This window comes from Zophobas morio, unplaced genomic scaffold (assembly GCF_036711695.1).
Source record: "Zophobas morio isolate AGI-343-1 ecotype UQ-CSIRO unplaced genomic scaffold, CSIRO_AGI_Zmor_V1 ptg000094l, whole genome shotgun sequence".
Classification (NCBI taxonomy): Eukaryota; Metazoa; Arthropoda; class Insecta; order Coleoptera; family Tenebrionidae; genus Zophobas; species Zophobas morio.
The window spans coordinates 120722-133316 of record NW_026972199.1 but is presented as its reverse complement, the minus strand read 5'-3'; the positions used below and the strand labels follow the sequence as shown (position 1 = coordinate 133316).

At 33.3% G+C, this 12595-nt stretch overlaps 2 protein-coding genes across 4 annotated transcripts; both read right to left on the bottom strand.

Annotated features, from left to right (window-relative positions):
* Window positions 1-2502: 2502 nt before the first annotated feature.
* LOC135144345 (cyclin-C-like) lies at window positions 2503-4563 on the bottom strand. Of its 3 annotated transcripts, none has more exons than XR_010283098.1 (6): window positions 4124-4563; window positions 3924-4008; window positions 3747-3868; window positions 3511-3691; window positions 2716-2867; window positions 2503-2657 (listed from the first exon to the last, which is right to left on the bottom strand). XR_010283098.1 is itself a non-coding variant. In XM_064076388.1 (6 exons), the coding sequence occupies exons 1-6, from the start codon at window positions 4260-4262 to the stop codon at window positions 2526-2528; spliced, it is 819 nt and encodes a 272-aa protein (XP_063932458.1). In that variant the 5' UTR covers window positions 4263-4563; the 3' UTR covers window positions 2503-2525. The 3 variants fall into 3 exon arrangements, 2 of the variants coding, with proteins under 2 accessions (XP_063932458.1, XP_063932459.1); XM_064076388.1 differs by having other exon boundaries at window positions 2716-2875; XM_064076389.1 differs by having other exon boundaries at window positions 2503-2640; window positions 2716-2875.
* A 1205-nt stretch (window positions 4564-5768) lies between these two features.
* On the bottom strand, window positions 5769-9743 carry LOC135144347 (serine/threonine-protein kinase SBK1-like). Its single transcript, XM_064076391.1, has 3 exons — window positions 9253-9743; window positions 5995-6207; window positions 5769-5847 (listed from the first exon to the last, which is right to left on the bottom strand). The coding sequence occupies exons 1-3, from the start codon at window positions 9741-9743 to the stop codon at window positions 5769-5771; spliced, it is 783 nt and encodes a 260-aa protein (XP_063932461.1).
* Window positions 9744-12595: the final 2852 nt, after the last annotated feature.

Here is a 12595-nt window from a genome sequence, read left to right as displayed (position 1 = left end):
AGAATTTTTTTTTATGGGGAAGTTGTACACTTAATTAGCAGATCAGAATAATGTGAGTTGTCACCGACGGGAATCGTACCCGAGACCTTGAGATCGCGCGCCAATGCTCTAACCACTGAGCTAAGGAACGACTCACATCTTCTGTGGATAACTTATGTATACAACTTTTGTTAGTCTCGATTGGGCGCTCGTTCCAGGGAGAGTAGCAATATTTCCTCTAAAGACTAACAAACATTTAACCAACTATTGTGTTTTTATTTGGAAAAGCTACCCAAGCATAAACACACAACTTCTCGTTTTACTAAAATTTAATTGAAATTCGGACAATCCCATAGGCTGAAATTATCCAAAGAAATGCTTTACATGTAGAGTACGGAACGTCTCTTCAATAGCGCGTTCTTTTTTGTTTGCTTTAGATTAATCCGTTCCCTGGACATATTTATTGGCCGGTTTTATTCTTATTCCTTTTATAGTAAACGACAATATTATTAATACCGCTGGCCAAGGTCATCTAGAGCTTAACCATATGCTAGTGTTGCGGAGTACGATTTCCCAGACTGGGGTGTTTTTCCTGTGTGCAGTTAGAGTGGGTATTGGTCTCAAGTTATAAACTGCCAAAACCAGTTAAAGGCAGTTACTCACAAGAAAGTAGATAAGATTGTTGTAAACGTGTATAAACCCCTCTTAAGGGTCAAAAACATCCTGTTTATACATAAGAAATTGCTTTAACAAAAACTTAAAGCTACGGTATAAGCAATCACCCTGTTGAGAACTCGTAAATTCGGTGTTTGCCTTTAACGACCTTATCGAGCACCAGGAAATATCATTAATATAAAAATAATAATTAATAAGAAATAGTCTTTTGGGGTTGGTCCTCAAGCTGAAAGTGTAAACCGCTGTTCCACCTTCAATAAAGCTTCTTGTTTTAAATCTTCTATTGACCACTAAGATTTAATTGAGATTACGAGTGAGGGTAAACACAATATGAAAAAATCTGTCAATTTAACCCTACAGTAGTCGCGGGGGGTTTCACAGATCTGGAAATATTTTAGTTTTCTAAATTTTCAAATTGGATAGAAGTTAAAATTTAGTGTGACCTGTATCCTAATATCTCAATAAACAACAAGAGCTGAAAATTTTACGATATTTTTATCTAATATAAAAGTAAAAAATTAAAACTCAAGGGACCTGAGACCTACTGCGGGCTACTAATGCCTAAATAAAAGGTACAACTACTGTAGAGTTAAGAAACGTCTAAAATCGATAAAAAGAGCGGGTAAGGTTGAGCTAATTAAGCTTGATTCCCTTTTAAAAGAGTCAACTTAGATTATGTTCTCTTACTTTAATTTGTTTTAATTCTAAAACTTAGAACTTTAAAATTTAATAATCATATGCGTTAGTTATGTACTATACTCACATTGAACGCACTTACGGGGGTCCCTCCCTTCTGGGTGAGGAGCTCATTGTCGGGGGACCTGGTTGGTAGTGGTACTAGTCGGTGTCTCCAAGTGGCCTCGGATCTTGTGCCAAGGCTACCTTTGCCGGTGGCGGTTTTTGGCTGTTTTCCACCACACTAGGCCGAATGGCGGGAGTTCGGGCCCGATATTTCCCGCTTTTCAGTCTTTTGGGACAGTTATTTTAGCTTCCTAAAGGACGTACTCTGGTGGGCACTAGTGTCCCACCCCTGCAAAAGAGTGGAATTCAGATTGAGCGGCTTAAGGTCTTAAGAAGATCAGTCATAATGCCAGTACTAAAAAAAAAATTAGTGTTTTAGCTTTATAGTAAAAGTTTTTAAAGTGAACCACGCTACGTGTAAACAAAATATAACTACAGCTAAATTAGCTGGTTAATTTAGACCTTGTCCCTACGAGCTTTTTTTTATATAGAGCACATATAAGTTATGATAATTTTTAAATAATTTGTGCAAGTATATATTATTACAAATTTTGTTAAACAAATTTTATATTAAGAAAAAGCTAGTGAATGGGAAAAGTTGTTGCAGTAGCGACTTTCTATTTTAAAGGGGAATAACTAAATTTTCTATAAGCTTAGCAGTCTGTTTATTAGCTTACAATATGAGGATGCAAGTTTTTGCAAATATAAACAGTGTCGTTAACTATTGGATTATAATAATAATATGCTTGATATAAATACTTGCTAACAGATTTTGTATGCACTAAAGCTTTATCAGTGTGATTAAAATAAGTTGATTTTTTTTTACTAGGCATCCAGGAGTTTTAATATTACTAAAGACGTAAAATTTTACCGCATCTTTTATCTAACACTCTTTTGTACTTAAGCAAAGTATTTTAAATTAAACTACAAGCCTTGGAGATAATTATCAGCTCGAGTATGAGAGTCGAGCGATGAAATCAACATAAAATTAATTTTTTTAAATACAGGGGTTTTAGAAAAAAAAAAAAGGTCAATAATTCTTCTTCTGGTTATTATAACTTTTTACCAGTAAAGCTCCTATAAACTAGTTTAATTCTATTTACAATGTACAAAATAGCCATTTACGGCTTTCAAGACTGTTTTTCTTGTATATCTTCTACAACCGGTCTCAAAACTTTACACATAACTTCCTTAATTCTCTTTTTGTCATAGGAATTCCAAAGCTCATAAAGTTCAAGTAACTTCCTTGAAATTATTAAAACCTCAGCAGCCAAACAATAGATAGTTTAAATAAAATAAGTTAGTAGTTAGTAAAAAAACCTTTTCAAACTCGATGGACAGGTCTGAAAATCTCTCTCTCACTTCCTCTTTATCGATGGAGCCCACAAGAATGCAAGACAAGTAAATTGCCGTCAAGGCTATCATGTGCGGTGGGTAATTTAAAAATATGTCCGAACGGTACGTATCGTTGACTATGTACCTCAAATAACAAACAATTATTATAATTAAATAAGTTATAAGTTTAAATTTGAGATTGTTAGTATAAAATAGTTTAACGCTACACGCCCGTACTAACTAATTTTAAAAGTAAAAAAAGAGCAGTTCAGTTATAAAACTTATAAAAAAATTAATTAAAAAAAATTGAAATCTAGTAATAAATAATTACTAAAATAATATAAGTTTTAATAAAGAATTAATAGAAAAAAGTGATATACTTCACAAACGGATAAAGTACTGTATAAATTTAGTAAAGAGATAAGGCTATTTAAAAATAGAGAAGAGTAGCAAAATAATAAAGAGGTCTTAATACATTGATATAAATATATTATACCGCAGAGTAATCGAAACCTAAATCAAACTTTTATAAACAAACTAGAAAACACAAAGCTGGAAAAACTAAGTACTTCCTTTAAAGTTTATTAAAAATCTGATCAGCTTTTTAAATTCTTGTAACAACTTATACTTGTGAACAAAAAAATTGACAATTTATGCCTAAAAGCTATTACAAGTGGTGGGTGTTTCTTTCAAAAAGAGCATACAACTACAGAGCTTAAACTTAATTAATAAACGTGAAAATATAAAAGTATAAAAAAATTGGGTATAGAAAGAAATAACCAAGAAATCTCAATCACTTCTTTCACTTTAAGACTTTCGCAATAGAAACAGAGTAGTCGGTAGGGATGGTAAACAATGAGATGACAGTTAAGTTCTTCAAGAAGGTAGAATTCACAGTCAAGAATGTGTTGAGTGGTAAGAATGCAATAGTCTAAGTATAGATAGGAAAATTCCGTCCTGGCTTTAATTTTCTTTAATAGTATTGTAATTAATGATTTGGTTATATTAAAGAAAACCAAGATTTTGAACAACAGAAACTAAATTTCGCAGAGAGAGTACTCCATACTCCTCTATTTTGCAAGCTAAATATAAAGCTGTGGGAACTAAAAGTAAAGGGCTGCAAGAATCAAGATTATTTCTATTATAATAAAAAGGCGTTAAGAATTAATGCTAAAATTGTGAAATTCAAATACTTAAGGTAAAAGCGCCTACTGTAAACTGTGGCAGTAGCAATAATCTGTTGGCGCAGATTTAGACGTTTTCCCAGTAATAAAGCAACTAATTAAGAGAAAAAGTCACTTAAAATTATGAGAGAAAGAGAAAAAGCAAAAACAACGCTACAAGAGCAAATTTAAAAACTAATCTAATGTATTAATAAAAATATTTGTTTAACTGTCGGCTATAAAAATTTTATAAAATTCCTGTTCCTTCTTTGTTAAGATTTGAAAGGTTGTCTTCTCCAAGTAACTTAGTTCACTTGGTTCAAGCAGCCAAAGATTACAGTGTGAAGAAGTCCAAAAGTTGCCGGCCATAGGGTTAAAAGCGTACGAAATGCTGAAGTGCAGCTTGATAAGGAATGCTGGTCTAAACTCTTAGATTTTCTTACACTAGACTGCTTTGTCAAAGTATCAAAAGCGCTGACGCTAAATATTAAATTATCATATTTGCAACTGAAGGAGAATAGAGGATGTTAAAAAGTTGGTGCTTATTTACTAAGTTAACAACTTCGAATAATCAAGCTCTCAAACAGGAAATAAAAAAATTATTTGGTTTTTGAAAAAAATAACTTTTCCTTTTAAGTTGCCTAGAGTACCAGTTAATATCTGAAAACGGGTCTTTCACGTCAAAAATTTGAAACAATTCATTCAACTAAGCTAAGATGCTACCCGCAGAGGGCGGTATTGTGCCCTACTGTCTAATTCGTGAGTTCTTTCCCTAAAGATGATTAGCACGGTTAGCCTGTCCCGTCATACGTTCGTAAAGGGCGGTAGGATCACTTCTAAACTGTCTTAAAAGTTCTATCTGTAGTTCACAGTGTAGTGTATTATGGCGCAAAAATGCGCTGAAATGAGCGATTATTAGAAGTCCAACTTGGTACTAGGCAGGTTGAAAGTTCAACAATTACAACCTTCGCATTTTTGCGCCACAAAAGAGTCTATTCATGTCGCACATTAGAGAGTCTCTTTTTTGACCGCCATCACGTAAATCAAGTGTGGGCGGCAGGAAGCTTATAATATAAGGACCAAGCATTTCACCCGAGAGTACTACGAATTAATCATGATATTTAAGGTCAAAAGCTTCGGCAGCGCAGCGCGTTTCTCTGTTACAAAAAGTGTCTTGCTCTTTGCAGAGTTAGCAGTGCAACTTTAATGTCGACACCAGTCGGTGGTAGAAGAAAGCGTAGCAGAACACGCGCTGCAGGAGAACGAGGCGACGACAGCGCAGCGCCACCTCACGCTGAAGACCCCTGAGGACTTGTGCAGATCTGAAAGTTACGAGAGGGCAGCTTGCGTAACGGGCTTTCATGCAAAATTCAGCCCAAAACCGTCAAGAAAGACAGCGCCGGAGGGTTTCTGAAATTAAAGGGTAGGGTTTTCACTCGACTTTTGAAGATGTTATTAGTTCGTTAAGTATACTTATTATTATCCAAAATGAAAAAATTTCGGTAAACTTTTACTGTCGTTATCAACCGCCATTAAATAGGTATGTATACTTCAGCCATATTGCCCGTTGTTGACAAAAAGCTTATGGGGGAACTTATTAAGCTCAGATGCCATTTTGTGGAGTCCTTGATAAGCTCACGACTACCGACTGAAGAAAAAATAAGGAATACCGTCACCTAGTTGTCTAAAAGGCACAGATGGTCCATAGTCGCCCCTATCATTGGTTTTAACATCAGTTTATGGCGCCGTGAGAGAAGTTAGCCTTTCGTCTCGATAGCCCTTTGACGATCGATACCATCTCATCTGTGAAAGACAGCTTTAGAGCAAGGTAGGCAGCGAACACTGGGCTGCAAGATGATCAACAGAATATTTTACTTAGTCTTTATCGCTTTCGGTAACAATACCGTGGTTGAGTAGTGGTGATTGTGGTGTATCCTTCTCATTTCTTACTCGGCTAGCGGACTTATTATAAGAGACGCGACAGTTGTCACCAACCTTAGACACTTCATTCAGTTTGTTCTATCATTAATTAGGTGAAACAGCATCTTATTCCTTATGCATTGAGGTAAGCGTGTTGCGTAACTCGTTGAAAGGCTATAACCGCTCGGAGGAGGTGGCAACGCTAGGGGCGAATAAGACGGTATGTAATATTATCTGTAGGTATTGCGTGGAAGGTGAGCTTCTTTCACCGCACGACGGGTCGGCTAAAGCATTGTTTAGTAAAGCGGAAGTTTTTAGCAGCGGTGGGAGCGGTGTGAGTGCCTTATGAACTATCTTAGTAATCTGCTCCAACTCTTGGAGTTTGAGAAAGAGCCTTCAACAAGCAGGATAGGCAACGGATTCGCGGCCCATTTAGCAAAAAAAATTACACCAACGCTAATACACATACACTTAAACAAAAGTGAAACTACACAGAAATAATGATTTAAAGATAAACCACGTAAAAAAGTCGTAACTAATTTTTTAAAGAAAACACAATTTTTAATATTTTAGAAGCTATGTCAACTAAATATTATTATATACATAAGATAATTATTGATCTTAACATACCTATTAAGCGGATACGAAGTAAACATGTTTATGTAAAGAATTTTAAATTTAATCAAAACCAACCTACATTAGTGGGAATGCTGTTTAACCTTTTGTAAAGGTATGTAAATGAAGATGCGCAAACTTAAGCTTCATGTAAGTTTAAGCCCCACCCAACCCAACTTCGATATTCATTCTATTATGGGTAGCCCATTTATCCCTCTCCCCCATAGATTTAATTATATACAACCTATATTGCTTGGTTGACTTTGTTTTAAGTTTGCATCGCTTTTATATCTAAAATTAATGAATTATCCGGGAAAATTAAAAATGTTCAGGATTATTCCCACTAAAATATTAATTTGGGATTTTATAACTTTCGAAAAGCATAAAAGTAATAAACATCTCTATAGCGCTAGTTTTATTCTGTTTCTATTTATCTTTTTGCTGGAGCCTTTCTAATAATTTTTGACATAACTCTAATTCCATTAATTTAGCGCCAATTGGAAATAACTAAGTGCATTAAATATTCTGTTTGCTGTAGAAACTTTCATGTCAAAACTTACGAAAAACTAATTATTAGTTAGAAAATATTTCTATTGACTTCTACATTTTACAGATAACGGTTTAAACTCCAAAGTATTTAATACTTTGCAAGAAGTTATTTCCATCAGTTTCTTTAACCATAAAATTTGTGTAACCTGTTTGCCACAATCAACACGTTGCAATAGCCCTTTTTAGTCTTAAGTTAAATGATATACCATCAGAAAACAAAAACCTTATCTTGATAGAGTAAACCTAGAAAATTAATTTACCAATTTGCAAATTAGGCGAAACGTGGGGATTAAAAGTACTTGAAATAGGGATGAAATAATTTCAAAAAAAAAATATATATATATATATATTTATGGCGTTAATGTTAAAGCTTAGGGACAATGACCAAAGAAATAGCTACAATAGTGGTCTAAAGAACTTTACAAGTAGAGGAAACTTGGAGTTATAGGTTTAATTATTACAAAGGAAATCAGAATTTTAAGCGAGCATAGTTTTAGGACATTTGTATACACAAAAACTTGACAAAAATTTTTGTATGGTAACATCCAGTGTGAGCTCTGTTTGTTGCAATAAGCAAGTTTTGTTCTATCTATCAAAATTGTTTTTAATGGGTTGCTTTTATTTTAATATATACTCAACTTCTAAAGCAGTTGTAAAAATAAATTTTTTTAACTTTCGTGGAATATAAAAGACGCAGTATAAAATATATTTTATTTTATATATAATCACTAAGCAGCTTTGTACTTACTAATTTACCAAATCTCTTAAACGTTAATTCTTGCCCTCAGAACGGGTAATATTAGTAAATATAGTATAGCGCCCATTTAATGTGGAAGGAAAGAGGTATAGCCTAAGCAGATTTATTGAACTGCCTTACCCGCCTATATCGTAATAACAAAAGTGAGTTAATGGTGCGTTATACAAGCGATGTTTTAAAACTCCATTTCGATTAGTTCTTACGATTTAACTATAGCGCCCTAATTATATAGAATAAAAGAAGGTAGGAGTAATACTCTTTACAAAAATACCTTACCCTACATCCAAAAGATTTTAATCTCTCAAGCAAGTACGTTATTTCACATGGTTTTATACGGTGCTTGCGCGAACGCGTATATAATGTTTGTAAATAATGTTATTGGTTTTCACATGGTATGTACTCGCAATTTTCAATTCTAAATTCTAATTAAACGCGCTTACCGTCAGTGTCAATTTAGCTAAAACGCATATAGCTAGCACAGCAAAAATATTTAAACCTTTGAAATCTTAAAAAATGCTTAACTTATTATCTGCTATTAGCTATTATAAAACGCACTTTTTAATTTTTTAAGATGGTTTTACTTTAGACACTCCATCACAGGTGTTAAAAATGGAATTAATCGCTACTGTTTTTAAATACTTTTTAAAATAAAGACGTATTTTTAATGGAATTTGGTTTATTAATAAAAAATTATTTATTTATTTTTTCTAATTTACGGAGTTACTTCCAAAGTGTGTCAAGTATGTATTTAACGAGGAGCTGTTTGTTCCAGGATTGATTACTCCTAAAGTTACTACAACAGATGTGGCTTTACAATAGAAGAAAATAGTGTACCCAAGAGAGAATTAAGTGTACATAAATTCTTAAAAATTAGTAGTATACACCCTAATTTGGAGTCCCTCCTTTAGAACTCAACAGGTCCCCCAGAAAGCAGAGCAGGTAAACAAAAAAATTAGCTTTCTTCCTAATGCATTTGGTCGCTAAGTTAAAATATTTAGGCGTAATCTAGATCATGGTAAAAGGTTCAGACCGGAAAAACTCTCAGCTCCGGACTAGAATAAATAATTTAGTCTTCTTTTTTTATATACCTTTGCAAAGAGCACTTTGTGAATGGAGCAAAGAAGTACTATCCTTGTTTAATATAAACTGCAGCTAATCATAAAGCACAATAAAAATATTGACTTTGTTTTTATTTTATTTTTTACATAATATGCAAGGTAAAGTTTATTGCAGCTTTAGACTACAAAATTAAATTATTAACAAACTTATAACGCCTCTCAAGACAAGAAATAAAGAAGAATAAAGGTTGCCTTAAAAGATAGCTTGGTATCGCTACGTTAAAAATGAGCTTTTATGCCTCTCAATATTTACTCTACCCAATTTAAAATAATTATTTTTTTTATTTCCTTAATATTTGGACGTTTTTCTATCTCTGTAAAAATAGCTTGTAATATAAATTTTTTGGGAGGAGATAGCCAAATCCAAGGTTTATCGTCAAGCAAACTTCCTTTTGTATACCTTACGTACTCCTCACTTTCGCTACTAGCCTGCGACCAAGGGAATCTTCCAGTCAATATTGTAAAAAAAACCACACCGAATGCCCATACGTCTACTGCTTTTAAATCGGTATCAGTAAACTCCGATTCGAGATCGTACCATAACTCTGGGGCCATGTAAGGCACTGTACCCACCTGTCTTTTGTGTGATCTCTTGGGGACTGTAAATTCGGATAAACCGAAGTCAATGATTTTAAGACATGAAAGATCGCTAGTTAAAGCAATGTTTTCAGGTTTGATATCACGATGAACAATATTAAGATCGTGCAAGTAACTTAAACCGTCGCACAATTGCAACATATAGTTCTTTGCATTAACCATATTGGTTAAACCTTTTTCTGGGTTTATAGATTCGTATAGGTCACCGCCACCCAGGTACTCTTGAAGGATCACATATTCCCTTAAAATCTGGTTACTGGGCAAAATATTATCGCAGACCCCGAGTTTAAGCATTTCTATAACATTTTTATGTTTTAATACTTGCATGAACTTAATTTCCTTGAATATAGCCAGTTCCGTATTAAAATTTCTTGAAAATAAACGTTTTAAGACATAAAGTTCTTGCGATTCTTTGTGAACAACCAATTGAACTTTAGCTGTTTGTGAAATATTTAAAGTATTTTTTAATCTAAACGTTTTGTTAATTTCCTTGTAGAAATTGTAAGAATTTTCTTGGCTGCTAATGGTGCTAAATATACTATTTCTAGCACTTTTATGGGGGTTTTTTACGTCTTTCAGTGTGTTAGATGCTTCAATGCATTTAGTTTTTGAAGGAATAATTTCTAATAATGTATTTTTTATTAGCTGGGAGTCGTCGTTTTTTTTCCAAGAATCTAATAACCTTTTTTTTTTGGAACTCTCCTCGTAAACTATAGAGCTAAATGAGCATGCAGGTTTTAACGTAGTATCAACATCAATAGTGCAAAAGTCATAATCTTCCAGCTCAGTTTTTCTTGACTTCGTTTGAATTCTTAAAGTTTTAGCCTCATTTGTTCGGTAAAAAACGTTTTCTGACTTATCCTTCTTTTTAAAATGTGTAAAATATCTGAAAATAAGTGAGAGCCAACGATTGTGGCTTTTTTCTTCTTTTTCTAATTTGTGTTTCATTTTACCCTTCCCTCCACTTTAACATGGTATATTATGACTTTCTGTTGTGGTTAAAAAAAAACGATAAACGAAAAATATTTCCTATTCGTGGTGTTACTTCTTTAACGGCTACAGGTAGCCACTAGAATTGATTTGTTACAAATAAAAACTATAATGGAAAACTGTCTAAAATAAGTAGGAAGAATTTGAATGTAATAAAATGATTCTATAAAAAGAAAGTATCTAAAGTCAAAATTAAAAAAATAGATAATACACCTGGATAAACATAAATAAAAAATTTTTTATTTACTAATGGCTATATTTATATTAGCTTCAACACTATAAAGTCACTGAAGTGTTACCCTATTTTTCCTTGCAAGTTTGGGACCTCACAAGGAGCGTTCTTATAAAGTTTTAATAATTTTCCCAATAAAAATTCGTCGTTTACAGTAACTTTTAATAAAAAAAAATGGTTCAAGGGTTTCTCTTGTTCTTAAGTTTAAAGTAGACCTAATAATAAAATTATTTTATTTTGTTATTGTTGCTTTTTTTAGTTAACAGTTATATGAGTTATTAAAACGGGTAATTAATATAAAACTTACTGAGCAGAATAGGAAGTGAACGAGCTACACTTAAACAAGTTGATAATAATTAGGAGCTCAAACGAGTTTTTTTTAATTAACAGATTTCAGCGAGTTAAGAACTGTTACTGGGCATGCATGAATGGAAATGCCCGCTAAATAAATAAAGAAAGCTTGAAGAGAGCATCAGAATAAAAAATTAATATACATATATTACTACACCCAGCTATTTTATTCCGTTCATTTTACTAATTTTAATTTAGTAAATTAGCCATGAAATTACTAGAAGACGAGGCAGAAAAAGTTCTTCCTCTTGCTGACTAAAAACATAGGGGTATATGAACTCGGCGAAATTTTTAACGATATTGTATGAGGCCTGTGCAACTTATTAGTATGCTAAACTTCCCAATAAAGCCTTACTAAAGATATGAGGGGGGTAGAAAAATAGTTCCATTTTGCAAGACCTTTGATCTTAAAATTTAAATAGAAGCATGTAACCCTTAAAACGTGGGCTTCTTTGCACAGACAAATAAAAATTTCAAGTTTCAGTAAACTTATTTAATCAAAATATTCGCTTTAATGCGATAACTATGGCCGAATTATTATTGTAATCCCTTATAGCGATTGTAATTAATAACTACTTTTTATTAAACATAAATATTTAAGTATTTCTGGCTTATATAAATCTGAAGCTAGGATATATAAAAATGAAGTAGGTAACAGAAGTCTCAAATATAATTTCTGAAACAAATTATTCCCCTATCACAACCCTAATTCGTGACACATAACCAGATATGTGACCTCTACCTAGCGGTTGGGGTGGGGGGTGGGGGGGCTAGTGCTGTAGGGCTTAACTTAGGAGTTCATAATTGTTTGACCAACTAGCTGAATGAGATAAAAAAATGTCCCAGAAATGCTATTAATTCTTGTACTAAGCGTCTCCTAAAGTCCAAAGGCTGTCCAAACACAGAGCCCCTCTAACAGAAAATTTATACGCAATGTCCTCGTCCCTCATCATCCGGAACTGTGTTTGTAAACGTAGCTAAAGCATGATAAATGTCGCAGATTCAGTTATTGTCGGTGCAGCTCACAGTTCCGTGGGTCTTCTTCAAACAAAAATTATTATATAGCAACCAGTTGGCAGCCTAACTTATTTGTTCCTAACATTGTAGGGTTCCCTCTACTAGCAGACAACTTAAAATTTACAATCTCTTTCTTTTATAGTTGATACCGTCTTCTTAAGGCCTTCAGAAGCCCCTTTTATTTCTTTCCTTTAAATAAAGATATTGTTTATTAGAATTTATGAGGGCTAAATTAATTACACAACAAAGACCGAAAAAGAGAGTCTAGTCGGTGGGAATCGAGCCCATGACCTTGATTATGAGCGTCAATGCTCTTAACTGGTGAGCTACGATGACAACTCTCGACACCGATATGATGTCTTTATTAACCTGATACTGGATCAACAGGTAAGAACAAGTTTGGTGGTTAAGTGAATAAAAAAATTTTTTTTACGTGATAAGTACCATAGAGGATAACCCTACATCCCTAGTCCCTTTTTAAATAATTGTCTTAAAATTTTTAAAAAAAACCAAGTTGCAATTCATTTTATCACCCTTAATCGTCATTAACCTTATG